Source organism: Archocentrus centrarchus, chromosome 17 (assembly GCF_007364275.1).
Source record: "Archocentrus centrarchus isolate MPI-CPG fArcCen1 chromosome 17, fArcCen1, whole genome shotgun sequence".
NCBI lineage: Eukaryota > Metazoa > Chordata > Actinopteri > Cichliformes > Cichlidae > Archocentrus > Archocentrus centrarchus.
Genome location: NC_044362.1, coordinates 31,775,937 through 31,803,833, shown reverse-complemented (window position 1 = coordinate 31,803,833; position 27,897 = coordinate 31,775,937). Strand labels below are relative to the sequence as shown.

Sequence of the window (27,897 nt, the reverse complement as noted above, 5' to 3'; positions counted from 1 at the left end):
CTTTACAGCTATCAATAAAGCATCAATACTTTACTGCTGTGATGGAAATAAAACACCTGTGAGTGTGACGTCTGTAAGGCAGGTAAGCATGCTGTGATGGTCTGCTCCAACTGTGCTGCAGAAAGAAACCTTAAACATGAGGAACTGTCAGGACATCACAGACTGTTCCTTAACTCAGCCGGGATCATTGGGAACCTCAAATTCTGTGTTCAGGATTCTGCGCAGTACCGGAGTGTGTGTGAGGAGGGCAGCAGTACACCTTTGATGCGTCTAATCTACCTGAAGGCCAAAAGAAGAAGGAAAACGGAAATGACGTACCTCAGATTGAGCTCGCTCATTGCTGTATAACAGGCTTTGGTTTGGTGGAATGAGAAGTGATTATATCAGCTGTTGCAACAATGCCTTCAGTTCAGCATCTGAGAGAGTTCATCAGGGAGAGGTTAACTGCTGCTGCAGAAGAAATCTTCTCCGAGTTTGAGAAAACCATCGTCCAGTTTGAGGAGGAGCTCAGTCAGCGCAGACTGGCGGATATCAGCCGGACACCCGAGATAAAGTTACGCAGTACTGGTAAGATTACCTGACGAGAGTGCGGGGCCATCACGTGGTCAAAGTGCTTTTCGGGCAGTTTGAATGTGTGAAAATAGAACTCCGGTTTTCGGTCATTGGTAGTGAATAAACGATAGTTTTTATACCGCAGTAAAGTGTATCTGTCCAAGAGGTAAACCAATAACATCACAGTTTTATAAAGATATATTAAAGGACTGGATTAATGTTGGGATAATAACGCAGAGTTATAAAGACATTGCCTGAGGTCACTGACAATAGAGCACAGAGGGATTTTTGAAGGGGTTCCATTCTCTGGCGCAGTGCAATCAGGAGGAAGTGAGTGAATATTTACTTTACACGTCTTTAGTTGAGAATCAAAGGATCAAATGATTGCATAAAATCAAATGATTTTATACAATTGGAAGGAGAATTTAACGCTCTTTTCATTCATTTAAATAATTATTTTATGGGGCTAGGATTTTTTTATAATGAGGCTGCCTGATGTTTGCCCAATTTCACTCACTCACTGCGTGGCCATTGTTTTCCAGTGGCATTAATCTGGACTTGCTGGTACCAAATTGTATATATAACACCTTCATAAATCCTGTTGACTACTGTCTATTTACCAATATAAGCAAATATTTTACACATAGAAAACACACAGAAACATCAGAGATCACTTTTTGGCACAGAACTGGCCACTTTGTTAGGTTCACTTGTTCAACTGCTCATTAACACAAATATCTAATGAGCCAATCACATGGCAGTGACTCAATGCATGTAGGTAAGTAGATGTGGTCAAGATGACCCGCTGAGGTTCAAACTGAGCATCAGAATGGTGAAGAAAGGGGCTTTAAATCATTTTGAAGGTAGGAATGTTGTTGGTGCCAGATAGGCTGGTCTGAGTGTTTCAGAAACTGTTGATCTGCTGGGGTTTTCCTGCACAACCATCTCCAAGGTTTGCAGAGAATGGTCCAATAAAGAGAAGCTATGCTGAGAGCAGCAGTTCTTTGGGTGAAAATGCCTTGTAGAAGTGCCAGACTACTACCACACGGACCATAGTAAATTTAGATGGCTTTCAACTGGTGCATGTTTTATCATTGTCACATTAGTTTGTTTTCTTGTCTCGCTTTCTTCCTCAAGGCCACCCACAGCAACATGACTGTAAGGAAGAGGAGGGTCTGGATGACCAGCAGGTCTGTAACCAGGAGAGGAACTCCAGTCTGGACCAGGAGGACTCAGAACCTCCACAGCCTAAAAAGAACCAGGAGGAACTCTCGACCAGTCAGGAAGGAGAGCAGCTTGTACTGAAGCAGGATACTGAAGACATCTTGATCGGGGAGGAGCTCCATATCATGTGGAAACCTGAAAAAAATTTGAACAGAATAGGTATGTAAAACTTTAATATACAGATTTCTTAATACAGAAACAAATGTCTAAAAATCAAGTGATGATATCAGAGTAGGACTGCTACTGTAAGTCCTCATGAAGAGCACTCACAAAGGTACTGTGAGATAATGTATACCATAGCGTCGCATACCTCCTCACTGATGTCATTTTGTCAGTTAAGACTAAAAATGTTGTCAAAGTCTCCTCTGTTTCTTCCCTGTGTTTGTGTGTTTTAAAGTGGCAGGAATTTCAAATTCAATGTTTCAATCAGCTTGGATCACTGTTTATCTGTGGGTGGACAAAAAGGTTAATTTATGATAACTTACGAATACCTTTATTAGTCCTACAATGGGGAAATTACAGTTAACAGAACACACATCCAAGAAATACATAGAGACAAACACAAACAGGGGGGACAGGTGTCTGAGGTCATGCAGCCGTTTTACCGGCGCTACCTTTTAAACACTGTCTTTTTATTAAAGTTTGTTTTCCTTTATACACACAGAAAAAAACACTAGGTATGAAAGAAGCAAATGTAAAACAATACTACCCTTCAATCATACCCCATAAAAGAAACAAAAACAGAAAAACAAAATAGTAAACAAACAAACAAACAAATAAATAATAGTAAATAAATAAATTCGGAAAAATAATCCCTACAAAGTAACCCCATTGAATCCCACCCAGGTCACTGCCATAGGTTTACACATTTCAACCTTACCTCTAACATAAGCGGGGCTTGTATTCAAAAAATGAATTCATCTGAAAAATCACTATACAATTTGAAAAGCGTCAAGAAAGGGGCCCCATATGTTTTTGAATTTCCCAATAGAGTGCTGAAGAGAGCATCTTATTTTTTCCAGTTTTAAACATGACATGAGGTCATATAACCACTGCTTATGTGTTGGAGGGGCAGCGCCCTTCCATCTGATTAGGATTGTACGTCTGGCTAGCAAAGTACAAAATGACAGCGCCTGTCTTTTAGAGGCTGGTAAGGGCAACTCCTCGTCACTAAAACCAAAAAGAGCCAGGAGAGGGCTAGGTGTTATTGAAATTCTGAGGAACCTGGACAGGGTGTGAAAAACCTCTGTCCAGAACTGATGCAGACTGGGACAAGACCAGTACATATGAACCAATGTGGCCTCAGCAGTTTTGCATTTGTCACAGTATGGGGTGATTTCCTGACAGATACGAGATAGTTTGCTTTTAGAAAAGTGGGCTCTGTGTACCACTTTAAATTGAATAAGACAGTGACGCGCAAAAAAAGATGTATTAACAAGTTTAAGTATGGAGGCCCATGTCTCATCTAGAATGGTCATGTTCAAGTCTTCTTCCCATAAAGTTTTAAATTTGGATGAGGAGGTGTCTGTCATATTTAGCATTTTATTGTACAACGACGAAATCAGGCCTTTACAAGTCGGGTTCAATGATAAGATGGTTTCTAAAAAAGTAAACTCTGGTAAAGAAACTGAGCCTGAAAGAAACGATTGAATAAAACTTCTGGCTTGTAAATATGGGATTGTGGTAGACCATATTTATTGCTGAGTTGTTCAAATGATGCTAGTTTCTTCCCTATGAAAAGGTCCTTGAAATGGGTGAGTCCCCTCTTGTTCCATTCTAAAAATACCCCGTCCTGAACAGATGGTTTAAAGAAATGGTTAGGCACAATGGGGCTTAAAAAGGAAAAATCATGGAGTTTAAAATATTTCCTAAACTGGCCCCATATTCTCAGTGAATATTTCACTACAGGATTTAAAATGGAATTAGGAGAGGAGAGTGAAAGTGGGGAACAGAGCAAAGCCAGTATAGATGTATCTTTGTCACTCTGTAATTCCATAGTCACCCAGTCAGGGCGGTCACTCAGGTCATGGTAGAAATACCAGAACACTAAACTCCTAAGGTTAGCAGCCCAATAATAAAACCGGAAGTTAGGGAGGGCAAATCCCCCCTCCTCTTTAGGTTTTTGAAGGTGTATCTTATTAAGCCTTGGGTGTTTACCATGCCAGATGTAGGATGAGAAAATAGAGTCCAATTCGGTGAAAAACCTATTAGGAATGAAAATAGATATTGCCTGGAAAAGGTATAGAAATTTGAGTAATATAGTCATTTTAATTGAATTGATAAGTCCTACCAAGGTCATGGAAAGCGGCATCTATTTTGTGAGGAATCTTTTCACTTGGTTCAGCAGAGTCACATTCTCTTTAAACAGGTTTTTGTAGTTTTTTGTCACCGTGATACCCAGATATGTAAATTTTTGTTTTTCAATTCTAAACGGCAAATTGGTAAAATCTGGCATATTTACTTTATTACTTAAGGGGAAAAGTTCACTTTTGGTAAAGTTCAGCATATATGGTAAATGGTAATGGTAAATGGACTAGTTCTTATATAGCGCTTTTCTACTCAGTCAGAGCACTCAAAGCGCTATTACAACATGTTTACATTCACCCATGCACTCCCATTCATACAAGCACTTCCATGTTTGCTAAGCTAAGTGCTTTTTTAATTAACTATCATTCACACACATTCATACTTCGACGGGACGGTCGGAGAGCAACTTGGGGTTAAGTATCTTGCCCAAGGATACATTGGCATGTAGCCTGGAGTAGCCAGGAATCGAACCGCTGACCTTCTGATCAGTAGGTGACCTGCTCTACCTACTGAGCTACAGCCACCCCGAGAGGTGGCCAAATTGGCTAAATATATTAAGGGTAAAAGGCAGTGAAGTTGATGGCTTGGACATATAAAGTAAAAGATCATCTACATAAAGCGAATCCATGAAATGAATTTTTCCCCAAAACCAAATCTTCTAAGAACTGCAAAAAGATAGTCAAACTCAAACCGATCAAAGGCTTTTTCAGCATCAAAAGAGACAACACACTCAGCCGAGTCTGTGGGGCTGGAATAAACAATGTTGAGCAGCCTTCGTATATTAATATATGAATGGCGACCTTTAATGAAACCTGTTTGGACTTTTCAGATAATTGATGGTAAAGTGGTTTCAAGCCTACGGGCCAAAATCTTGGCTAAGATTTTAACATCAGTATTCAGGAGAGTGATAGGTTTGTATGAGGCACATTCCATTGGATCTTTCCCCTTTTTTATAATCAGTGTGACACAGGCTTCGTAAAAAGACTGAGGGAGGGATCCTAGTTTAAAGCAATCTGTGAGGATGGAACTAAGCTGAGCAGAAAATAAGGTTGAAAATTGTCTATAGAATTCTAAGGGAAAACCATCCGGACCTGGGCGTTTGCCAGATTGCATTGAGGCTATTGCTAAAGAGACTTCTGACTGAGAGGTGGGTTCATCTAATCTATTTTTAAGTTCTGATGAAATTGCAGGAATGCGAAGTTGAGTTAAGAAATCATCAATCATGGTAGCGGTATTTTGTGATTGTGAGATGTAAAGCTTCGAATAGAAGTCCTTGAATGCATCATAAATCTTTCCGTGATCTGTGACTATATTACCATCCTGTTTTCAAATTTTAGGAATAGTTTGCCTTGCCCTAGAACTCTTAAGTAGGGTTGCTAACAGTTTATCGGTTTTGTCACCATGTACATAGAATTTAGATTTGTCATACAAAAGCAAACGTTCGGCTGTGTGTGTTGTCAATAAGTCAAGCCTTGTTTTAAGTTCGACGCGTTTTTACAAAAGTTCTGGGCACTGGGTTTGAGCATATTTTACGTCAACCTCTTTGATTTGCTGCATTAGGTTATTCTGTTGGGCAGCACGGTGGAGTAGTGGTTAGCACTGCTGCCTCACAGTTAGAATACCATCTGGAGGGCCTGGGTTCGATTCCACCTTGGCCCAGGCCTCTCCCTCTCTCTGTGGAGTTTTCATGTTCTCCCCGTGCTTGCGTGGGTTTCCTCCGGGTACTCCGGTTTCCTCCCACATGCCAAAGACATGCACTTACTGGGGTTAGGTTAATTGGCTAATCTAAATTGCCCATAGGTGTGAATGAGAGCGTGAATGTGAGTGTGAAAGGTCATCTGTCCCTCTGTGGTGCCGTTTACACGAGACCGTTTTCATTTTGAAACGGTGTCGTTTTGATGCGTTTCGGCCTTGCGTTTACACGACAACGGTGTCGTTTTGATGCGTTTCGCCCTTCTGTTTACACGACAACAGAGTGAAAACGATGTGTTTCAGAAACGGGGTCCAGAGTGGAGCGTTTCAGAAACGCACCGGCTTGCGTTTTCGTGTAAACACTTGAAACCGGGGTGATTTGAAAACGCTCGACTCGCACATGCGCACTATGGTTGCGACGGCCAGTTTTTCGCGCACGCGCAAACTGATAAACAGTACTCGCGGATTCACGAGTGCTTCTTATGCTTTTCCTGTGTTTTTACCGTTTTGTAATTCAGCGTTGTGTGCAGCAGCGATCCAACTTCATCATCGGTCCACACAAAACCTCTCACATTGGCCGTTTTGTAAGTAATGAACAATTTGCCGCACTACCTACTGTGTCACTCCACGCATGCGCGTCTTGCGTAAACAAACTGCAAAGAGAAAACCAACACCAACTTGTGGCCTGGCATGGGAACTACATCGTTTTCATCGTTTCACATGTCCTCGTGTAAACGCGGATCGTTTCTGAAACGCCATCGTGTAAACGAAAGGCTGAAACGCATCAAAACGACACCGTTTCCAGTGAAAACGGCTTCGTGTAAACGGCACCTGTGTTGGCCCTGCAACAGGCTGGCGACCTGTTCAGGGTGTACCCTGCCTCTCGCCCTATGACAGCTGGGATAGGCTCCATCCCCCCCCGCGACCCTTAACAGGATGTGCGGAAGCGAATGGATGGAAGGTTATTCTGTTCACAGATGGATTGTTTTTTAAGTTTTGCTGAGTAAGAAATAATCTGGCCTCTGATGTAGGCCTTAAAGGCATCCCATACTATAAGGCTGGAAGTCTCTTGGGAAGAGTTAGTAGCAAAAAAGAAACTTATCTCATCCTGAATAAATTTTAAGAAGTTATCATCTGACAATAGAGTTGCGTTGAAACGCCACTGTCCTGCTCTTAGGGGAAGTGAGAAAAAGACAGGGACATAGTGAGTGGGGCGTGGTCTGAAATAATTATGCTCTGGTAGTCACAGGAGCGGATCTGCTGCAGGCATTTAGTATCAATGATAAAGTAGTCAATTCTTGAGTAAGATTTGTGTACGTGTGAGAAAAATGAGTACTCCCTCTTATCAGGGTTTAAAGTACGCCACACATTGCATAGTCCATATTCAAAAAGAAAGGTCTGAATGACCGGTGCAGACTTGCATGAGACATTTTTAACAGATGAGTGGTCCAAGGCTGGGTCTAAACAACAGTTAAAATCACCCCCTAGTACCAGAGAATATTTATTAAGATCAGGTAGAGAAGAAAATAGTTGTTTGAAAAAATTCTCATCATCTGTATTAGGAGCATAAATGTTCACCAGGGCAACTAAGGTGGTGTATAGTTTCCCGCTCACTATAACAAACCTGCCATATTTATCGGCTACCACATCATGGACCTCAAACGGAATATTCTGGTTGATCAGTATGGAAACCCCTCGTGTCTTAACCTGAAAGAGGGAATGAAAACGTTGACCTCTCCAACATGACAGGAAACGTCCACTATCGGAGCTCTTGATGTGGGTCTCCTGCAGAAACGCCACATCTGCATTAAGTTGTTTAATATGGGAAAAAACATTTCTTCTCTTCACTGGATGGTTTAAACCTTTGACATTCCAACTTAAGAAGTTTAAATGCTGACTCATACGCTTTCAGAAATAGAGCCTGTGTTTGCCCTCACTTTAATAGATGACATAATAGTATAATAGGTGGAAATTGAGGTAGAGAAGATGAGAGAAATTAAGTGACTGTGTGAGACTCCTGGCAGTGACCGGTGCTACCTTTAGCAGGAAAACATAAAGAGATACACTGGGATAGGTAGGTTCAAAAAAATAATCTCTTACTGTGTTCATTATGAGCACCTTACGAGGTTCCAAAAAAACACCTCAGCAAAGCAGCAGCACATTTAAAGCCTGGAGAGAACTAGGGTGGGTAGAGGAGGGGCTGCCAGCGGAGACGAGCAGGATACTGTGATGGTCACACAGCTTCCAAGACCAGCAGTTCATGACAATGTTCATGATAAGATGGTATAGTCAGCCTTGGTTGCCAGGATACCAGTTCATACAGGTCACAACATGGGGCGGGGGTGAAGAGCATCTGTTTACATAACATCTCCAAGAGGCGATTTAGATAGACAGCATCCAAGGCCGTCTGGGAGCCAAATTCCAAATACTGCAATTGTTTTGGTTCAGGCCGTCATAACTATTTGCTGACAGACTTACAGTTTTCTGGTTACCTCTCAGAAGTCCAATAATCCAAATTTGGTTCTACTCCGCCATGCAGAACAGAGACTCCAACACTCCTCCAGATGTAATCCACTTTGATTCAGCTCTACTGAGTCTGATTGAGTTCGTACTGTTTCTGCATCCCTCATAGGCAGCCTTACTAGGGCCTGAACAGCTGCCCGGATGCCAGGTATCCCCAGATCCAATTCCGGAAAAGAAATCCTGGTATCAATATATATGCCACGTCCACACAGTGCAGCCAGGAACGTTATCTTCCATCCCCACAGGAATCCATAACATAGCCAGCCGGGTGTGTCGGACCAGAGGAAAGAGGGTTCCCCTTCTCCCAATCTCCTCGTGATGAGAATTTGGCCATCAGTAGTGTTGAGAGGCCAGCTGTCCAGATCCATAATTTAATTTCCAGTTCGGGGATGTGTGAAGAGATGCTCTAAGCAGCGAAGCAGCAAAAAGCAGGGGTAGATAGTGAAGGCTGGGGAGAAGAGAAAAATGCGTCCGTCTCCACCGAGAGCAGGAAAGAAAAGCCTTCAGAGAACGATATACAGAGGACAAAAAACTTATCCAAACTTATCCTAACCCTGTGTAAGAAACTAATGGCCCCTTTTGTTAAATCATGAATTAAATGTGATTAACCACAATTTTTTTTTTTAAATAGCTGAGTTCAGTTTTACTGAAACAGTGGTTCTCAAACTTTTTCCATCATACCCCACTCTGCTGCATTGTGTTGTCCCTTTTAATACGCAAGTGAGGTCCAATGACACGGCATCACCCAGGCCTGGTTACTGGCAGACCTGTTGAATAGAAATCACTAAATAGAGCCTGTCTGACAAAGTGAAGCAGACTAGACGATCTCAAAAAGCAACACTTCATGCCACGATCTAAAGAAACAGTTGAGAAAGCCACTGATGTCCATCAGACTGGAAATGGTTACATAGCCATTTTTTAAGGCTTTGGGACTCCAGTGAACCACAGTGAGAGCCATTGTCCACAAATGGAACAGTGGTGTCCACAAATGGAACAGTGGTGTCCACAAATGGAACAGTTCTGATGATTCACAAAGAAGATCAAGGAAGAACCCAGAACAGCATCTAAAGAACTGCAGGCCTCACTTTCCTCAGTTAAGATATTTACACTTGATTATAGTCTGAAGCTTTCCAAAAGAAGCTAAATAATCTGCCAGTACAGTAAGATAACACTTGATAAGATATCTTGAAATAAGACGAAATATCTAGTCTTTAGAATGACTTCATATTTTGCTTTATTTCAAGAAATCATACCAGCTGCACTGGCAGCTGGAACAAAAAAAGCAAACAAAACAAAAAAAAATTATTTTTTATATATATATATATATATATATATATATATATATATATATAAAATAAATAAGTTGGACTATAATTTTTTTTTGAATGAATGAATTTATTTATTTTTGAGCCATTCGGAGGTGGCTTTGCTATATATAAATATGTGTATATATATATAATTAGTGACAAAAGTGACACTGCTCAAATCAGATGGGAATAAATGGGAAAGTAAATCATGCTGAAATTTCATAGCAGCAACTCAAAATGATACTCAGTAGTTTGTAAGGGCCCACATGCTCGTATGCATGCCTGACAATGTCGAGGCTCCTAATGATATGGTGAATGGTGTCCTGGAGGATCTCCAGTGTAGAGAGCACTGCACGTGCAGGAATAAATTTGCTGAGATTCATGTTTTCTTATTGCAGAGGCCCTCTGCCTTGGCCAGGGCCTGCTGTTGCTTGCTTGTTTGTTTTGTCTCTTGCAGGTTCCTGGTGGACGGAGCTAATCAGTGCAGCTGGGAGCACCTGGCCAGTCTCCCTGGAGCATTTAACAGCTGGCTGTCTCATCCCTGAGGGGGGTCTTTTTCCTGTCCTTACTCCTTCAATCAGCCTCAAGTTTTCCTGTTTATTTGGGTTTATATTGGGGTGCTTTATTTTTATGGCAAAATAAACCGGTGTTTGAATGTAACATGTGTCTCTAATCATTTGTCATGGCTATTTAGCCAGACTATGACATCATCACAGTTTGTTTAGTTTGTATTCTTGTCTCGCTTTCTTCCTCAAGACCACCCACAGCAACATGACTGTAAGGAAGAGGAGGGTCTGGATGACCAGCAGGTCTGTAACCAGGAGAGGAACTCCAGTCTGGACCAGGAGGACTCAGAATCTCCACAGTCTAAAGAGGAGCAGGAGGAACTCTCGACCACTCAGGAAGGAGAGCAGCTTGTACTGAAGCAGGAGACCAAAGGCACCATCGTCTGGACCGGGCAGGAGCTGGGTATCATGTGGAAACCTGTTATAAAGCTGAAGAGAATAGGTATGTAAAACTGTAATATACAGATTTCTTAAAGCAAAAATAAATGACTCTTGTAGGATCCTACTCAGAGCTTAAAGATGCCTTTTATTTTTAGAGGCACACAAAGAATTTAAGAACCAACTGCAATAAGCAGCATTAATGCATCTATTTTATAAACTGATTAAATTTAACATTAAATGTACCGTATTTTTCGGACTGTAAGCCGCTACTTTTTTCCCACGTTTTGAACTTTGTGGCTTTTCTGTGGACTTTTCTTTAACCACCAGGGGGCTCTTTAGCAGGATATGAATCATGGGACGTCAAAGTTGGAAATCAAAGAAGAAAGTGCCAATTTTCATTTAGCACAAGTGCTAGTAGCAGGCACAAAAGAGATTTTTTTTCAAACTCCCTCATCATGGAAACCACAAAAAGAACTTCCTATGATGCCGCTTTTAAGTTGGGGACTATCGACCTGGCACTACAGGAGGGAAATAGAGCTGCTGCACGTAAGCTCGGCGTGAGCGAATCAATGGTTCGGCGTTGGAGACAGCAGCGGGAAGAACTCACTGAATGCCAAAAGACGAGAAAGGCTTTCAGAGGACTTAAAAGCAGGTGGCCTGAACTTGAAGATGTTCTTGAGGATTGGGTTAACACTCAGAGGGCAGGCGGCCGAGATGTATCCACCGCGCAAATCCGGCTGAAAGCCAAATCGATTGCCCGCCAAATGAATATTGACAGTTTTAATGGAGGACCGTCATGGTGTTTCAGATTTATGAGAAGAAAGAACCTGTCCATCAGAGCGCCAGGAAAAAGACTACCAGGAAAAAGTTACAAATTTCCGACAATTTGTTGAAACAAAGATCGCGGAGAACGCCATCGGCCACATTATACGGTGGCCCTGAAGTGCAAAGCACAACAACATTAACTAAGCACAATTACAAATTACGAAAGCACAACAACATTAACGAAAGCACAACAACATTAAAGAAAGCACAACGGGGCGCTAGTGCGCAGCTGTAGGATGTAGACGTGTTGGTTTGCGCTCTCCACCACAACTTTAAACAAATATTTAAATTCCACGATAAAAACATCTAGGAGCCAGCATCGCTGGTCCTGCACCCCCGACTAGCAACCGGGCATCATGTCGCCTTTGAAAAAATCCACAAATTCCGGGAAAAATAAGACCATGGACGGATACATCGGCGGCGCTAGTGCTAATGAGGCTAATGCTAGCAGTGGCCTCGCCAGCGGGACCGTGAACGAAACTGGGGACTGCGCTTCGGGTGACAAAACCCAGATGCTCGTAATGTGCCAGGAAATATGTAAAAATATGTCAGCCTCAATTCTGGAGAAACTTGATGAGCGTTTCGACGCCCTTGAAGCCAGGCTTCAGTCTGTCTTGGCTGCACAGACCGACTTACAGAACCGCATGGCCGGCCAAGAATCAGCAATCAACGCACACGAGGAGCGTCTGGGGGAACTTGAAACGAAATGTGCGGAGCTTACAAAGCTTGTAACTCAGCAGCAAACCAAACTGCTGGACTTGGAGGCGCGTTCCCGCAGGCACAACATCAAAATCGTTGGCGTAAAAGAAAACTCAGAAGAGGGGAGACCAACCGAGTTTGTCTCTAAGCTCATTCCCGAATTACTGGGCAAACAACATTTCCCGCATCCACTGAAGGTCGACCGCGCACACCGCTCTCTGTGGCCCAAGCCGGCGGCGGGTGAGAAACCGCGTACCATCATCGCCCGAATACATCACTTTCAGATGAAAGAGCAAATTCTACGCCTGGCCAGGACGCAGCCGTTGGAATATAAGGGGAACAAAGTTCTGATTTTTCCTGACTACACCAGCGAAGTAATGAGCCAGCGCCGCGCCTTTCGAAACGTGATGCAAGCCCTGAGAGGGAACGGAATCAAGTTCCAGCTGCGGTACCCGGCTCGGCTGCAGGTGCAATGGCTTGATGGCAACCCCCCTGAGGTTTTCAGCGACCCGGCTCAGGCGGAGACGGCTCGCCTGCGGAGGATGGGCGGCACGACTGAAAGGGAATAGTGAGCCAAGTGGCGTTCTTTCTTTCTTTTTCCTCTCTTCTGTCTTGGGGTGTGCTGGCCCTCCGGTGTTAGCCGCCTCCGTCATGCAGTGGTTTTTCTGACGAACTATATTTTTAATAGCGTACGGACGCCCTGAACGCATGCTGAATAACCTGGGTCTGTTCTTTCAGAAAATACATTTTAAGATTATCTGGTAGAGTTGTTTAGTTCTTATGCCAGTTTAATGTTTGTTGTGGTGGGGGTCGTCGCGACTGGACTGTGTACGGTCCGCTATCTGTCCGGCAGCTCCTGTTTTGCTTAGGGGGGGGGGATGTGCGTCGCGTTCCGCAGACGCCGTGATGTGGGAGGGGGGGGGGCTCGAGGTGTGTGTTAATTGTTTGTTTCGTTCTACCCAGATGCGCATGTGTTATCTGTCTGTATCGCATAGCATCAAAACTGCCAGTTCCGACAATATATGCGTTCAATGACTGATGTTCGTGGTGGGGGGCGGACAGAGGGGAGAAATCTGCAACTGATTTCATGGAATGTAAAAGGTTTGGGCAGTGCAATGAAGAGGGGGAAAATTTTTAAACACCTGAAGTCCTTAACTGCAGACATTGTTTTCCTACAAGAGACCCATATTAGAAAAGATGCACAACATAGACTAAAGTGTAGTTGGGTGTCTCAGATATACCAGTCGCCGTTCACCTCTCATGCTCGTGGTGTGGCCATATTATTGAGAAAGAATATCCCATTTCAGACATCATCTGTGGTCAGTGACCCTATGGGCAGATTCGTGATGGTAACTGGCACCATAAACTCGGAACCATTAACTCTCCTTAATGTTTATGGCCCAAATTCAGATGATCCTAATTTTTTTAGAAAAGTTTTTGACCTGCTTCCCGATGATAGCCATTCAAAAGTAATAATAGCAGGGGACTTAAACTGTTATCTTGACCCCTTTCTTGACAGATCATCTAAACGACCAGCATCAGAAACGGCGTCTACCAAACTTCTAAATAATCTTCTCAAAGCAAGGAATATGGTTGATATTTGGAGGGCTCAACATCCTACGAGTAGAGAGTACTCATTTTACTCACATGTGCATAAATCCTATAGCAGGATTGATTATTTTTTAATAAGTAACAATCTTATTTCTCAAATCGCCGACTCTAAATATCATAACATACTGATTTCTGATCATTGCCCCCTAGCCATATCACTAAATCTGTCCCTCCCTAGGGAGGGTTATTCCTGGCGACTTAATGCAAACCTTCTTAACGATGATAACTTTGTTAAAAACATAACCTCCAAACTAAAGGACTTTATAGAAATAAACGATAATGGTGAAGTATCAGACCCCATCTTGTGGGAAGCATTAAAGACTGTTCTGCGCGGCGAAATAATTTCCTACACTTCAGCCCTTAAAAAAGAAAGAGATAAACGCCTATTTGAAATCAATTGCGCCCTCTCCAACCTGGAAAGAAAGTACCAAATCTCTGAATCACCTGGCGACTATAAGGAAATACTTAAACTTAGATATGAATATAACGAAATTATGAGCAGCCAGGTTAGCAATTTGCTTTGGAAACTACGACAGAAGAATTTTGAGCTTGGAGATAAGCCCGGCAAATTGTTAGCACTACAGCTCAAGGGTGCCCAAGCCGCGAGATCAATTTATAGCATTAAGTCAAAATCCGGCGTGCTCTTAACCAACCCTGCCGACATAAATCGTAGATTCAGAGAGTTCTATGCTAACCTGTATTCCTCCGAGAATAATGCAACACAATCCGATTTTAATGATTTTTTCGATTCCCTCCCGTTGCCTAAACTGAATAAGTCTGACAGGGACTATCTGGAGTCCGACTTGACGCTTCAGGAGGTCACAGAAGCTATAAAATCCCTCCCATCAGGCAAAGTAGCCGGGCCTGACGGCTTTGGTTCGGATTTCTATAAGAAATTTTGCGACCTCCTTGCACCACTCTTGTTTAGAATGATGTCTGCTTCAAAAAAGGATGGAAAACTGCCCAGAACTCTTTATGAGGCTAACATTTCTCTTTTTCCTAAAAAGGGGAGGGACAAAACCGACCCGGCCAGCTTTAGGCCAATTGCATTGCAAAATGTTGATCGCAAGATAATCACAAAAATTTTGGCCACTAGATTGAATAAATGTTTAGCATCTATCATTCATCCGGATCAAACAGGGTTTATCCCTGGCAGGTTATCTTTTTTTAACGTAAGACGACTACTTAACACTGTATACTTCGATCATAAAAATACTAATGCCTCTATTCTGGCCCTTGACGCACACAAAGCCTTTGACCAGGTAGAATGGCCGTTCATGTTTGAATCATTGCGCAGGTTTGGGTTTGGCGAGACTTTCATCTCCTGGGTGAAACTGATATATCAAGAACCCATGTGCTCCATCCTGACAAATAATGACCGGTCAGCTCCATTTCGCCTACAGCGCTCAGTTCAGCAGGGCTGCCCGCTGTCACCAGCACTTTTTGCTATTGCATTGGAACCACTTGCTGCGGCAATCAGGGCGCACCCGCACATAGAAGGCCTCCGAGTCGGTGGTGTTGAGACACTCATTAGTTTATACGCCGATGATGTGATATTATATTTGCACGACACTGTAAAATCTGTCCCCCTCCTCCTCAGTCTGATTACATCCTTCAGTAAAATTTCCGGGTATACAATCAATTGGTCAAAGAGTGAGTTGATGCCTCTTTCCAACACGTTCCCATCTGGATTCTTACAAAAAGTCCCATTTAAAGTGGTTGAGAGCCATCTTACCTATCTCGGTCTTACTATACCCAAAGACCCCAAACTTATATTCAAACTAAACTTCGCAGAGTTTATATCAGGATTAAAGCAAAATATTGAGTACTGGAAGACTTTGCCTCTGTCAATGATTGGACGCATTAATTCGATCAAAATGATCTCCCTACCTAGGTTCTTGTATTTATGTCAAAATCTTCCTATTTATCTTACAGCGACTTTCTACAAGGACCTGGATTCGATCATTCAATCCTATATATGGAATGGGAAAAATGCTAGGATTTCTAGAGTGCATTTACAGAGGCCGAGGGAGGAGGGAGGTCTGGGCCTACCTGTATTTAAACACTATTACTGGGCTGCCAATATCAGAGCACTAATGTATTGGCAACAGGGCCTCCCGGGTAACCCAGGGATGAATTTCCCTCTGTGGCTCAAGATGGAATCCAATCTGGTGAATAACTCCTCCCTACCAGCTATGCTGTTTGCCCGCCTCGAAAAACCAGAAGCCTATCGAAATTTGAGCTTTGTGTTAAGACACGAAGTAAGAATCCTAAATCAGATCAGGACCTTCCTTGCATTACCAAATACATCAGCACAGACGCCGTTTTGCTTTAACCACAGTTTCTTGCCTCCTTGGCAGGACAAAGCTTATCATGATTGGAGGGAAAAGGGGCTAGTGTCGATTAAGGACATGTATATTGGCAATAAGTTTGCATCATTCAGCCTATTGAAAGAAAAATACAATCTGCCCCATTCACACTTCTTTCGATATCTGCAGGTCAGGCATTACATTAAGTCAGAAATTGAGAACTTTGACACCTTTCCACGGGAGTACGGTGTTCTTGACATACTTGTGAGTTCCCCTGACTCTAGACATCTCATTACAAGAATTGTACATCTACTTAGTGACCACACTGTAGCACACACCACAAAAATCAGGGAGGCCTGGGGAAACGAGCTAGGGATAACGATCCCTGAACCCTTATGGAACAGATGCCTCTCCAAAATTCGCTCGTGTTCAATAAACAGCAGACATCAGCTAATTCAGTTTAAAATCACGCATCGGTTACACTACTCAAAGGTCAGATTGCATAAGATTTATCCCTCTGTCTCCCCCATATGTGACAGGTGTAACATCTCTGAAGGCACACTGTCTCATGCTTTTTGGTCTTGTCCTTCATTAAAGGGTCTTTGGTCTAAAGTGTTTGACTGGTACTCCAAAGCATACAAGACTCCCATACAACCTGAACCAGAACTTATAATTTTTGGATGCCCTCGAGCGCAGGGGACTATACCCGCTACAATGCGGCAACCACTGGAACTGGGACTGATTGTTGCCAAGAGACTAATCCTGAGGGACTGGAGGTCCTCTGCTTCCCCTTCATTTCGCCTTTGGGTGACGGACATGATGTCCATAATACAGATGGAAAGACTTCGTAAAGGCTCTAAAGACACTTTTTCATACTACTGGAATCCCTTCCTGGAACACTTTTCACAGACTAGATTAAGCTGAACATACTTTGTCGTGGACTCTCCCCTCGGTTGCCCCTCAATGGGTGTATGTACTCTCATGTATGTGACTTTATATACATTTGCTGTGTGGGTACACCATTTGTCAACTGGAATGTTTTATGTATAACTTGTGCATCTGGGTTCTGTTTGTTTGTCTGTATGTTCTAATCTTGAAAATTTAAAATAAAATTTATAAAAAAAAAGAAAGCACAACAACATTAACGAAACACAATTACAAATTACGAAAGCACAACAACATTAACGAAAGCACAACAACATTAACGAAAGCACAATTACAAATTACGAAAGCACAACATTAACGAAAGCACAACAACATTAACAAACCGGAAAAGGTAGGTCCCAGTGGGAAAACCTGGGAAATCGCTGATTGGACGACGCCACTTTTGGCTTTTGAACCGGAAGTTATGGCGTGCGCTCGGCGGCAAGACAGTCATATCGCTATGTATTGTCCTAACTGCGGGAAAGAGCTGGTTGAGCTGTCACCAAACTTTTGCAGCAACTGTGGCAAGAGGATTCAAGAAATATGTGTCGGAAGTACTCCACAGCCTTCAAGTAAGTTCATAAGCATGAAGAATGGTTTATTTGTCTTATGGATGTAGTAACTTGCTAACATTAGCGGTGTACAGACCGTGTCCGTTCTCATTTAAATGGGCCTTGTAAATTCAAATGCTGAATTAAAAGTGTGCCTAGGTTTCAGTAATACAGCAGCATTTATAGATCAAATATAAATGTCCGTTGCATTCTTGGGCGCTATTTTCCTGGAAAACCTGTGTTGCTCTGGTTAGTATGGCATGTCGTTTATAGGACTATGCATCTCTCTGATGTGCGACTTTGTCATTTTTTTCCTTGACTTCAGCACGACAGACTATTCCACCCTGCCCGACTCCAGCCTTCAGCACCTTCCTAGAATATCAACAAAAGAAAAACGAGGAGCGGCAAAAGTATTCTGTAGGGAGAAAGGGGTTAAAGCACAAGGAAAAAATAAAAGTTCGGGTAGGTTCATCATGGCTCCGACTGAAAACAAGCAGCTTTTATCTATGAAGAAAGTTCAGCGGAACAAAGCTATGCAGAATAATTGATAACCAGTAATAGCATATTGTCAATTCATGATCATTCAAAATAGTAAATCAGCTGTTGATTAATAAATTACCAACCGTTATTATGAACTGTTTGTATCCAAATCTGTGGTTTAAAAGTAAGGGTTTCCATCATTGTGCTTTGACTGATATTAGTAAATAATTGGTCCATTTGGTTGTTATTGCAACATGTAACACAAGATTTAAAAACAAAAAGAACAAGTTTGACAATTATTTTTAAACATTGCTCAGTCTTTCACATCTTCTTTCTTTCAGATAAATGTTGGCTTGATGGTCATTCAGAAGGGTGGTATAAGGCCACAACGTGGAAAAAATATTTCCCTTACAACAGACCCAGACATCTCTGCCACAACTCTGCTTAGTCAGGCTGTTAAAAAAATGAAGGACTTCAACAAAGATATAAAAGATGGGCCTTTCCTTCTTCTGTATCCAGATGGGACAGAGGTTATTAATATCCCTGGGACACAAAGACCTTTTACCCTTGGTGCTTATAAGGCTGAAGTTGGCAAGCCATATCAAAGGATTACTGTTTTCATCTGCTTGAAAAGGGACTTTGAAGAAGGTAAGCTGTGGTGTTTGTGTGTGGAGTTTGGCACACATCGCCTAAACTTCAACAAATATAAATTTTGAAGTTGTGCAAGTAAGCATCACTGGCATAAATCAATCAACTCAATAACAAAGATTAGCTCCTACATGTCAAGTTACTTCCTAGAAACTTGAAAGCCATACACTCTGGGATCTACTGAGTCATGAGTTTTTAGAAATGTTATGTTTATGCATTCGGGTGTAACATTGTTTAACAAATATAGTATTATCACTTAGTAGAAGTTAAGTTAGGGGTTTTTTTTCATGTTTTGCAGTTGGAAATTTGTCAGACTTGTCTGACTCTGACCCAGAGATTGTTATTAAAAAATCCTCAGAGTTTGATCTTGCTGATACACTGGTAAGTTCAATTTAAAATGTATTTAGTCTGTCTTTTTTTTGGGTTGTTCGACCATCACAAGCACCATTTACCTTTTACCTCAACTCCATAGAACTATGTAAATGTTTTTATGTGAAATGCATTGTGTGTCTTTACGTCAGCCATGGGAACCTCTGGATGAAAGCAGTCCTTTACAACAAGTGGCAGAAACAGAGTAAGTTATATTTTAAGAACATTTCATAGCATGACATGTGCATGTGTACCAAAAGTATTTTAGCCTTTACTGTATTTGCATACAGTATGTATTAATGACATTTACTTTGATTATTTGTCCTGTATGTGGTTACATGTCCTATAAAGTGCTTGTATTGCTTGTTTATTTTCTGGATGCTTGTTTGTTTTTGAAATGTCAAATATCCAGGCATGGAAATAATTATTAGACCACCCTTGCTTTCTTCAATGTCTTGTTCATTTTACTGTCTGGTACAAGTAAAGGTACATTTGTTTAGGCAAATACAATAACAACAAAAATAGCTCATAAGAGTTTACTTTGAAAACTTATATCTATTAATTTTCTACAAAATCTTTGCGAGAATGACAAAAATCACTTCACTTTAATAGCTATAGTACCATACTGCCAAAAACAGCACTTTTAGGCATTCCATGTTTTTTTCTGTTTGTTTTAGTCACATGATGCACAGAGGAGTTACAGGGCAATAAAATAAACAGGACATTGAAGAAAACGGGGCAGTCTCATAATGAATTCCATGACTGCATATTTTCATAATACGCAATGATATATGCTTTTCTTTGCCCTCTAAGGGATGATGTTGGGGATCTAGTGCTTTCAAATGAAGTACAACAGGTACTAACTCTTTTATTTTTGAAAGATTTGTTATATTTGTAGCATTTACAGCAATTTTTGGATGTGAGCAGCGTAAAATGCAGAATGTGAACTTTTTTCGACTGACCTTCATCTCGCACCACAATCCACAGATTCTCCTCTCAATCCTTTAAACTGTTAGGATATTAAAATAGTTCTAAATTGGCCAAACATTAATTTTCACTCATTCTCATTTTTTGTTTTCAGGATATAGATTTGGATAACAGAAAAGATCCAGGCACCCGTGAATGTCTCACTGTCCAGAGCTCCTGTTACAGGTGTGTTGTATCTCCTGTAATTATTACAGGGGATGAGACAAAATAATGATTATAAATATATTTACTTTGAATCTTTTATATTTGACTTGTGTCATAAATTAAATGTTTGGTTCTAGAAAGCTGGAACTGCAGGCTTATGTATTTCTTTTTTCATCTATGATGTGTGCACGTTTTTTGTCTGCAGAAACTACACCAACCTGTTTGAACCCATTCTGATTGACGACGAAGACGATGTTGAAGATCTTACTCATGACAAAGAGAAAGAGCTGCCTACAGAAGAGCCTGTGTTAGTAATTTAGACATTTTGTCTTCAATTAACCAGCATCTGTTCCTGCACATAATTACATTATGCATAGTTTGATAAATCAGTAAAGAAGTACATCTTGTGTTTAAAATATTTTCTTTTTTTCTAGAAAAACAAATGTGCAGGCACATGAAATTATTGCACATCTGGCACTGGCAATTGACCGCAAGAAGGTCAGCAGGTTCAATATATGTCGGTCAGATGTATGGGATGGAGCTGTTCGCGGATTTCAACGCAGCACGTACTCTGACAACAATGACATGTTCATCAAGTTTAATGACGATGCTGGCTGCTTTGAAGAAGGGTTGGATACAGGCGGCCCAAGGCGTGAATTCCTTACACTTCTCATGAGCCATCTGAGAAATCGCCCCATCTTCGATGGACCCCCAGAAAACCGTTATCTTGTCTGCAATTCAAGAGGTGAGTCTTTTTAGGTATAGTGAAGTGGTTGTACTACTAAAATCAAAATTTTCAGAAACATCTCATATTTTTATCATAGGCAGATTTAAGTAGTAATAACCACAATAATTCTGTGCTCTGTATAACAGCTGCCAGGGAAGATGAGTATTTTTTAGCAGGAAAGATGATTGCTGTATCCATTGTACACGGGGGACCAGCACCACATTTTCTCTCAAAGAACCTGGTCAACCACATGATAGGGAATCCAAGTTTCAGCGCAACTGTAGAAGATGTGCAAGATGAGGAGATAGGGAAAGTTCTGCAGCAGGTAGGAAATGACCTAGGCTCAGGGAACAGATTTACTGTAGGACAAGTAAAGATTATTTTGACATTCAGATAAAGATTATGGTTGAGCGAATTATTTCTGTTTTTGAAAGGGCATATTTCACCCTCTCTCAACAAATGTGAAGTCACAAATGGAATAATTTTAATCCTGTATTTGTCTTCATTATAAAAAGGTTGTCAAATTTATATCTTGGTAGTTTTCCTTACAATAAACTGCTTGTTCTATAAGGTCCTGGAAGCAGAATCAGAGGAATCTCTGCAAAATGTAATTTTGCAAAACAGTACCATGTTCCAAACTGCTGGATGCCTCAGAAGTGTGAAGACATGTGAGAAGCAAGCTTTTGTGGAGGAGTATCTCAGATGGTACATCATTGACAGAAACCACAGTGCCATTCAACGGTAAGTAATAACCTGTCTGCCATTTATGGCTGAAAATATTTTAAAACTAATCTGCGGTTCTAAGCTCATTACTTAATATGAATTAAGCATTGCCAGTTGTTTACAGCAGCCACTGATATCATGAGACCTTTATTTATTATGAAAAGCTAATTAACAACCATGCAATCTGATCAGCAACAACAAATTACCTGATCATATCAGATTTAACAAGCTTCTTTCCTTAATTTTTTTTGTTTTTATCTTCAGTTGCTAACCCATCTTTTTGCCCCCTTCAGGTAAAATGTTAGGAATATATCAATACTTGCCAAATTTTAAGTTTCACCATTTTTATCATCCACTAAGAAATGTATGTATAATAGTTTGTCTGTCACCATAACTCTAAAAGTGCTTTAGAATCATTATTCATGCTACATGATTACTTTTAAAAAGGGATTTCTAAAAAATAAGCTGTTTGACAAACAGTGTGAAAACATTTTTTTAAAAATGCTTAAATCATAATTATCTATTTTTGCTTTTACTAATGATTTCTGAGCACTGTTAATAGTTTTGTGTATGAGTGGTCCTACATAAACACCTGAGCTTTACTTGGTGTATGACACTATTCATTTTAAATTTGTCCAGGTATATTAAACTAAAACTGTCATTGGCATTTACACATGTTGACGGATATGGAATAGTTCATATCTATGCTTTAAATCAATTCTAACACTGTTATGCATTTATCCTTAACAGATTCAAAGATGGATTGGCAAGTCTTGGTTTCCTCCCTGCACTGCAGCAGCATTCCAGTGTTCTGTCCCCAGTCTTATGCTTCTCTGCCAAGGCCCTGACTGCTTCAGACTTGGAGACCATGTTCAGACCAGATCTCAGCGCAACAGGAAGCAACAGGCGTCAGAAGGAGGGAAAAACACTGGGCTTTTGGGCAGATTATCTCCTTGATTCAGAAGGTTTGCATGGACAGATTGTGTGTTGTTTAGAATTTATTTATTTTATTTTTTTTAGTTATAATGAAAGGAAAGAAGAAATAAGGTAATTAATTTTCCTCAATGCAAAATCCAACTACAATGTTTACTTTCTTCTTTCAGAAAAAATGACAGCTGTATCTCTGGAAGATCTGTTGATGTTTGCTACAGGTCTGGCAGCACTTCCACCAGCAGGCATAATGCCACCTCCACGCCTCGAGTTTTTAAGTGATTCACCTTTTCCAGTTGCAAACACCTGTGCAAATACACTGAAGCTACCGCTTTTGGAATCATACATTGTTTTTAAGGCAAACATGGACTTTGGGATCCAAAATGCTCCAGGATTCGGCTGTCATTAAATCTAAGGTCAAATGCCAGTTACTGATTCCTGTTCAGTCTAGTTCAGATGCTGTTGGCATACTACCACTGTAAGCAAGTTTTGTAACACATTGAAGCGAAAAGCTACTTTAGTGTTTTGCTAAACATTTTTGGTGTTTTTTGGTTCGCAGAGCTAAATAATTTACAGTATAGGCAAGTTGAAACATGCTGAACACGTTGTTACAGAGTTTTATTCAGAATGTGTCAAGTCTGTCTTCAGGGTTAAGACTGAATACACAGTTCATTTTAAATGTTTTAATCCACCTGTCGCTTTGTATGTTTTGAATAATGTATTACTTTTCATTTTAGCAGAAGGAACAGGAAACAAAAGATCAAAAATTTGGGTTCAGGTAGTTTGTCTAAAACCTGGCTATATCTTTCAGCAATAAATACAGTTCTGTGGCTGATTCCCAGTCTTGTGGCTGCTGTAGTCCATTTTGTTGTACAGCCTGTTGTAGGTATTCCTCAATGTTTTGATCACCACACAATTCAGTCGCTTGCCTTGCTTCAGGGAACACATCCAGTTCCCTCTCCTCAACAGCAAATCCACAGTCTCTTGAACCATATCTGCAAAATCAGAATAGAATTAATAATAGAATTGTGAAGCATATTTTCTACATGTACTACAAATAGTTTAATATGTCAGATTTGTTTGCTGGCTACATGGATCTGTATAAGTGAGCACCAGAAAGTGATAGCTCATAAATGAACTGTATTTACTCGTACAATGATTAAAATATATTTCCCAACTTGTGCTATAAGAATACTGCATTAATATGTAATGCAGAAGGTGATTTCTTTCTGTGAAGATGACAATTACCTGTGAGGCAAGAGATAGAGTTCATCTGGAATTCCCCCAGGACATGATGCAAGTCTGCTTGGCCGGATCCTGTGTTTGTTCCAGAGGTCTTTGCATTCATCCAGGTCTTTCTGCAGAACACTGCTGAAGCAGAATCTCAGCAAGCATTGATGTTCATGGCTTCCATTGAAGGTTCCGAAGTCTCTTAGATCTCCAAACAAGTCCATCCAAAACTGAGACCTGGGGATAAATTAAATTCAAAATGGTTCTGTTCTTGTTAATTTCTGCTCATTTTGATATTGTATGATAGAAATGTATGTTAAACAAAAAATTAGTTTCTTTTCCAAGTAGTTTAAAAATGTCGGTGTACCTTCTGTAACCAGACAATGGAAAATACTAATTTTGAAAACAAAACATTTGCTTATGGTAAGTAATTTGGGGATCAAACTCAATATGGCATGATAGTTGGCAAAACAAGAAAATGTTATAAAATCAATACTGGGCAGCTTCCACTGTACATCGCATCAACCAAACACAGATGTAACCACCTTCCTCTTCTGAGAAAAGACCACCATGACTCGATGCGTTGATTCCCTGTTGATGATCCGTAACTGTGGCTTGATGATCCAGCATAATAGTCTGTGTGCGCATGACGGAGGGTACACTGTATTGCTGCCAAAGTCCCATTCTCAGTCCCGAGGTCTGTTCGTAGTCTCATTGGTATCACTCCAAGACTCTTGACACAGTTTATATAATTGAGAGCAATGACAGAAGGATTGTTGTTGGTTGCTCCACAAACAAGCCACATCATTCTTCTTGAAAAACCATCTATACATCCTGAGAGCGCCAAGCCGAATGGCTTCAGTTTGTCGTAACCATCTACATGCCATATGTAATTGGGCCCCATGGAGTGATACGTGCGTCTTGTAAACCTCCTGCGAGTCCTCATGGCGATTCCTTGAGGATTCAGCTGTCTCAACAGTCTCATAACTCCATCACGTTTGACACGTAGCTTGTGTTTTTGTTTGAGAACTTGCCACATAGTCCGATAGCCAAACAACTGCCCTGGTCCTCTCAGCTCTGTCATAATGGCATGTCTCACTTCAGGAAGTGGAGAGTAGTTCCGTCGTCTGTACAGTCCAGCTTCTTTTAAATGCGTCTTCAGTGTACGCATACTAAATGAAACATCGTGGTTGGTCCTGAGCATGTCCAGTATCACCTCGTATGTATGTCCTGACCAGTGACGTGCGGTGAGGGTCGTGACTGGTGAGGCACTGACGTCATCACATCAGATTTACAAACATATAGCTTATTCACCATTTGATTGGCAACAGTTGTTTTGTTTAACATTAACATAGTCTGAAGCAAACCTTTTAGCTCCGGTGTTGGTCTTCCTTTAATTATTATCTTCTGCTTCGATTGAAAGTCCAGTTTAGAAAATTCTTTCAGTTGAGTTATGTAATCTTCCATGTTGAACATAAGGCCAAGCAACAGGAAAAACTAACTGGCCTTGCTAACTGTTTATGGTAGCTTGCCACCGAGGAGTCGTAGAGTCCCTGGGATCACCAGCGCCCCCTACCATGAGGCACGAGAACTGCGTGCCTCACCTAGTGTCTCTTCGCAGCAGTTTCATGATCGCTCAACACAAGAATGCATTACACACACATACAGTTGTTAATGAAAAAAACAAAAAAAAAACTGTGCATTATATACACCAGCTAAAATATAGAAATTTAGTTCATATGGTAAAAGTGTTAGAACATTTTAATAGCCACATGCAAAGGGAAAGTAATCCGGTCTCACTGCATAGCATGCCAGCACAGTTAGTAGTCATTGGCAATGACTATACTGAGCCGCACCACGGATTGCGCAATCCGTGGTGCGGCTCGCCGGGCTGGTGCCTCACCGTTCGTCTCTTAGTATTTGACCGGCAAATGCGAAAATTCAACGATTTTGAAAAAAACTAATCTAAAAATGGTGTAGTTAAATGGAAAAGAACTTTAAAATACAAATCACTGAATGAATATAACCATTTAATTTATTTTTTAATTTTATATTTCCACGATGACAGGTGAGGCCGTGCCTCACCTGCCTCCCCTGACTGCACGTCACTGGTCCTGACTCAAAATATTCGTGGATAGCGGTAGCTACGTCTGGATTACCAGTAATATTCATTTTATCAACAACCGCGCTAAAGCCATAACTTCCGGTTCAAAAGCCAAAAGTGGCGTCGTCCAATCTGCGATTTCCCAGGTTTTCCCACTGGGACCTACCTTTTCCGGTTTGTTAATGTTGTTGTGCTTTCCTAATTTGTAATTGTGCTTTCGTTAATGTTGTTGTGCTTTCGTTAATGTTGTTGTGCTTTCGTAATTTGTAATTGTGTTTCGTTAATGTTGTTGTGCTTTCTTTAATGTTGTTGTGCTTTCGTAATTTGTAATTGTGCTTAGTTAATGTTGTTGTGCTTTGCACTTCAGGGCCACCGTAACATTATAAATATGGATGACGTGCCACTGACATTTGATATGCCTCTGACCAAGACTGTAAACAAGACAGGTGCATCATCCATTTTGGTGAAAACCACCGGACACGAGAGGACACATTTCACCTGTGTCCTGGGCTGCACCACTTCTGGAAAAAAGCTCCCCCCGATGGTGATTTTTAAGTGCAAAACTATGCCGAAAGACCAACTCCCGAAGGACGTTGTAGTTAAAGTCAACCAGAAAGGATGGATGGTAGAAAATCTGATGAAGGACTGGTTAACAGAGTGCTACGGAAAGCGCCCAGGAGGATTTTTTTCACCGGAAAAAAGCGCTGCTTGTTTTGGACAGTATGAGGGCCCACATCACCGATTCGGTGAAAGCAATCATCAAGCGAACCAACTCAATTCCCGCTGTTATTCCTGGAGGTACAACAAAGTATTTGCAACCCCTTGACATCAGTGTGAATCGAGCGTTTAAAGCAGCACTCAGGGGTGAATGGGAGGCTTGGATGACTAGCGGGGATAAATCCTTCACAAAAACTGGCCGAATGCGAAGAGCATCATTTTCTGAGGTCTGCCAGTGGATCCTAACAGCGTGGAGCAGAGTGAATGAATCCACCATCACCAATGGGTTCCGAAAGGCTGGACTGCTGCGTGAAGAGGGCACCACAGCTTCGGAGCCAGCTTTACCTCGGGATGACAGCGACACGGAGAGTGACACGGACAGAGACAGAAAGGGTATGTGACGAAGCTGTTCTGAGGCTGTTCAACTCCGATACCGAAGAAGATGACTTCAGTGGTTTCAGTGCGCAGGTGGAAGATGAATAAACCAATCAATAACTTTTCTGTTTTGTTTGATCAGCACTTTTACTATGTTACAGGCACCGTTAACATAATCAGTTCAGTTAAAGCTAAACTTGTCATCTTTTTCTTCTTTTTCAACCTTAATAAATTTGTTTACAAATTAATGTGATGGTGAATTGACTTATGACTCAAATTTTGGGTTGTCTGTCCCCCTCTGCTGAGTGCCGAGTCATTGTGGAAAACCGAGAGCGGCGGAGATACCAGCGGCTTATAGCCCGGTGCGGCTTATATATGTACGTTTCCAGTTTTTCCCCAAAAATTTGTAAGTGCGGCTTATAGTATGGTGCGCTCTATAGTCCGGAAAATATGGTAATCATAATTTTCAGTCAAAGGATAAACGTATATATAAGAGTTGAGATTTTACTAAAGTGTTTTATCCAATCTGCATACAGTTAATGCTGCATACATTAACTGATGCAGAAACTGAGGAAATTGGTGCTTAAAAGTTAATCAGAAGAAGAAGAAGAAGAAACAGCCTTTATTGTCCCACAGAGGGGAAATTTGGGTGTAACAGCAGCCGCAGTTATTATAAATATAAATAAAGATATAATAATTCACACTATTAAGAAAAGAATATATATAAAATCAACAAACAATATTAACCTTAATACTACTAATAATAATAACACTATATACAATGTACATGATGTGCCTGTGTGTTGAACCTTAACAGGCCGGACTATTTACAGTATATTATATATTATCCTACATTGTGTAGGCTATTGTGGTTTTTGTTGGGAGCAGTGATGGTTATAAAGTCTTACAGCTGCTGGGAGGAAGGATCTGCGGTAACGCTCCTTTGTGCATTTAGGATGCAGCAGTCTGTCACAAACAATTGAAATTTTGTT

At 41.1% G+C, this 27,897-nt stretch overlaps 2 protein-coding genes across 2 annotated transcripts; one reads left to right on the top strand and one right to left on the bottom strand.

The window, feature by feature from the left end:
• Positions 1-324: 324 nt before the first annotated feature.
• LOC115795804 (uncharacterized) lies at positions 325-23,656 on the top strand. The gene is made up of 15 exons (XM_030751897.1): positions 325-567; positions 1,690-1,935; positions 10,362-10,613; positions 17,797-17,933; positions 18,293-18,599; positions 18,898-18,980; positions 19,121-19,173; positions 19,782-19,824; positions 20,050-20,120; positions 20,305-20,406; positions 20,534-20,844; positions 20,973-21,151; positions 21,398-21,567; positions 22,300-22,514; positions 22,653-23,656. The coding sequence occupies exons 1-15, from the start codon at positions 399-401 to the stop codon at positions 22,886-22,888; spliced, it is 2,574 nt and encodes an 857-aa protein (XP_030607757.1). The 5' UTR covers positions 325-398; the 3' UTR covers positions 22,889-23,656.
• On the bottom strand, positions 23,081-25,977 carry LOC115795856 (uncharacterized). Its single transcript, XM_030751978.1, has 4 exons — positions 25,829-25,977; positions 24,255-24,944; positions 23,728-23,946; positions 23,081-23,474 (listed from the first exon to the last, which is right to left on the bottom strand). The coding sequence occupies exons 1-4, from the start codon at positions 25,879-25,881 to the stop codon at positions 23,267-23,269; spliced, it is 1,170 nt and encodes a 389-aa protein (XP_030607838.1). The 5' UTR covers positions 25,882-25,977; the 3' UTR covers positions 23,081-23,266.
• Positions 25,978-27,897: the final 1,920 nt, after the last annotated feature.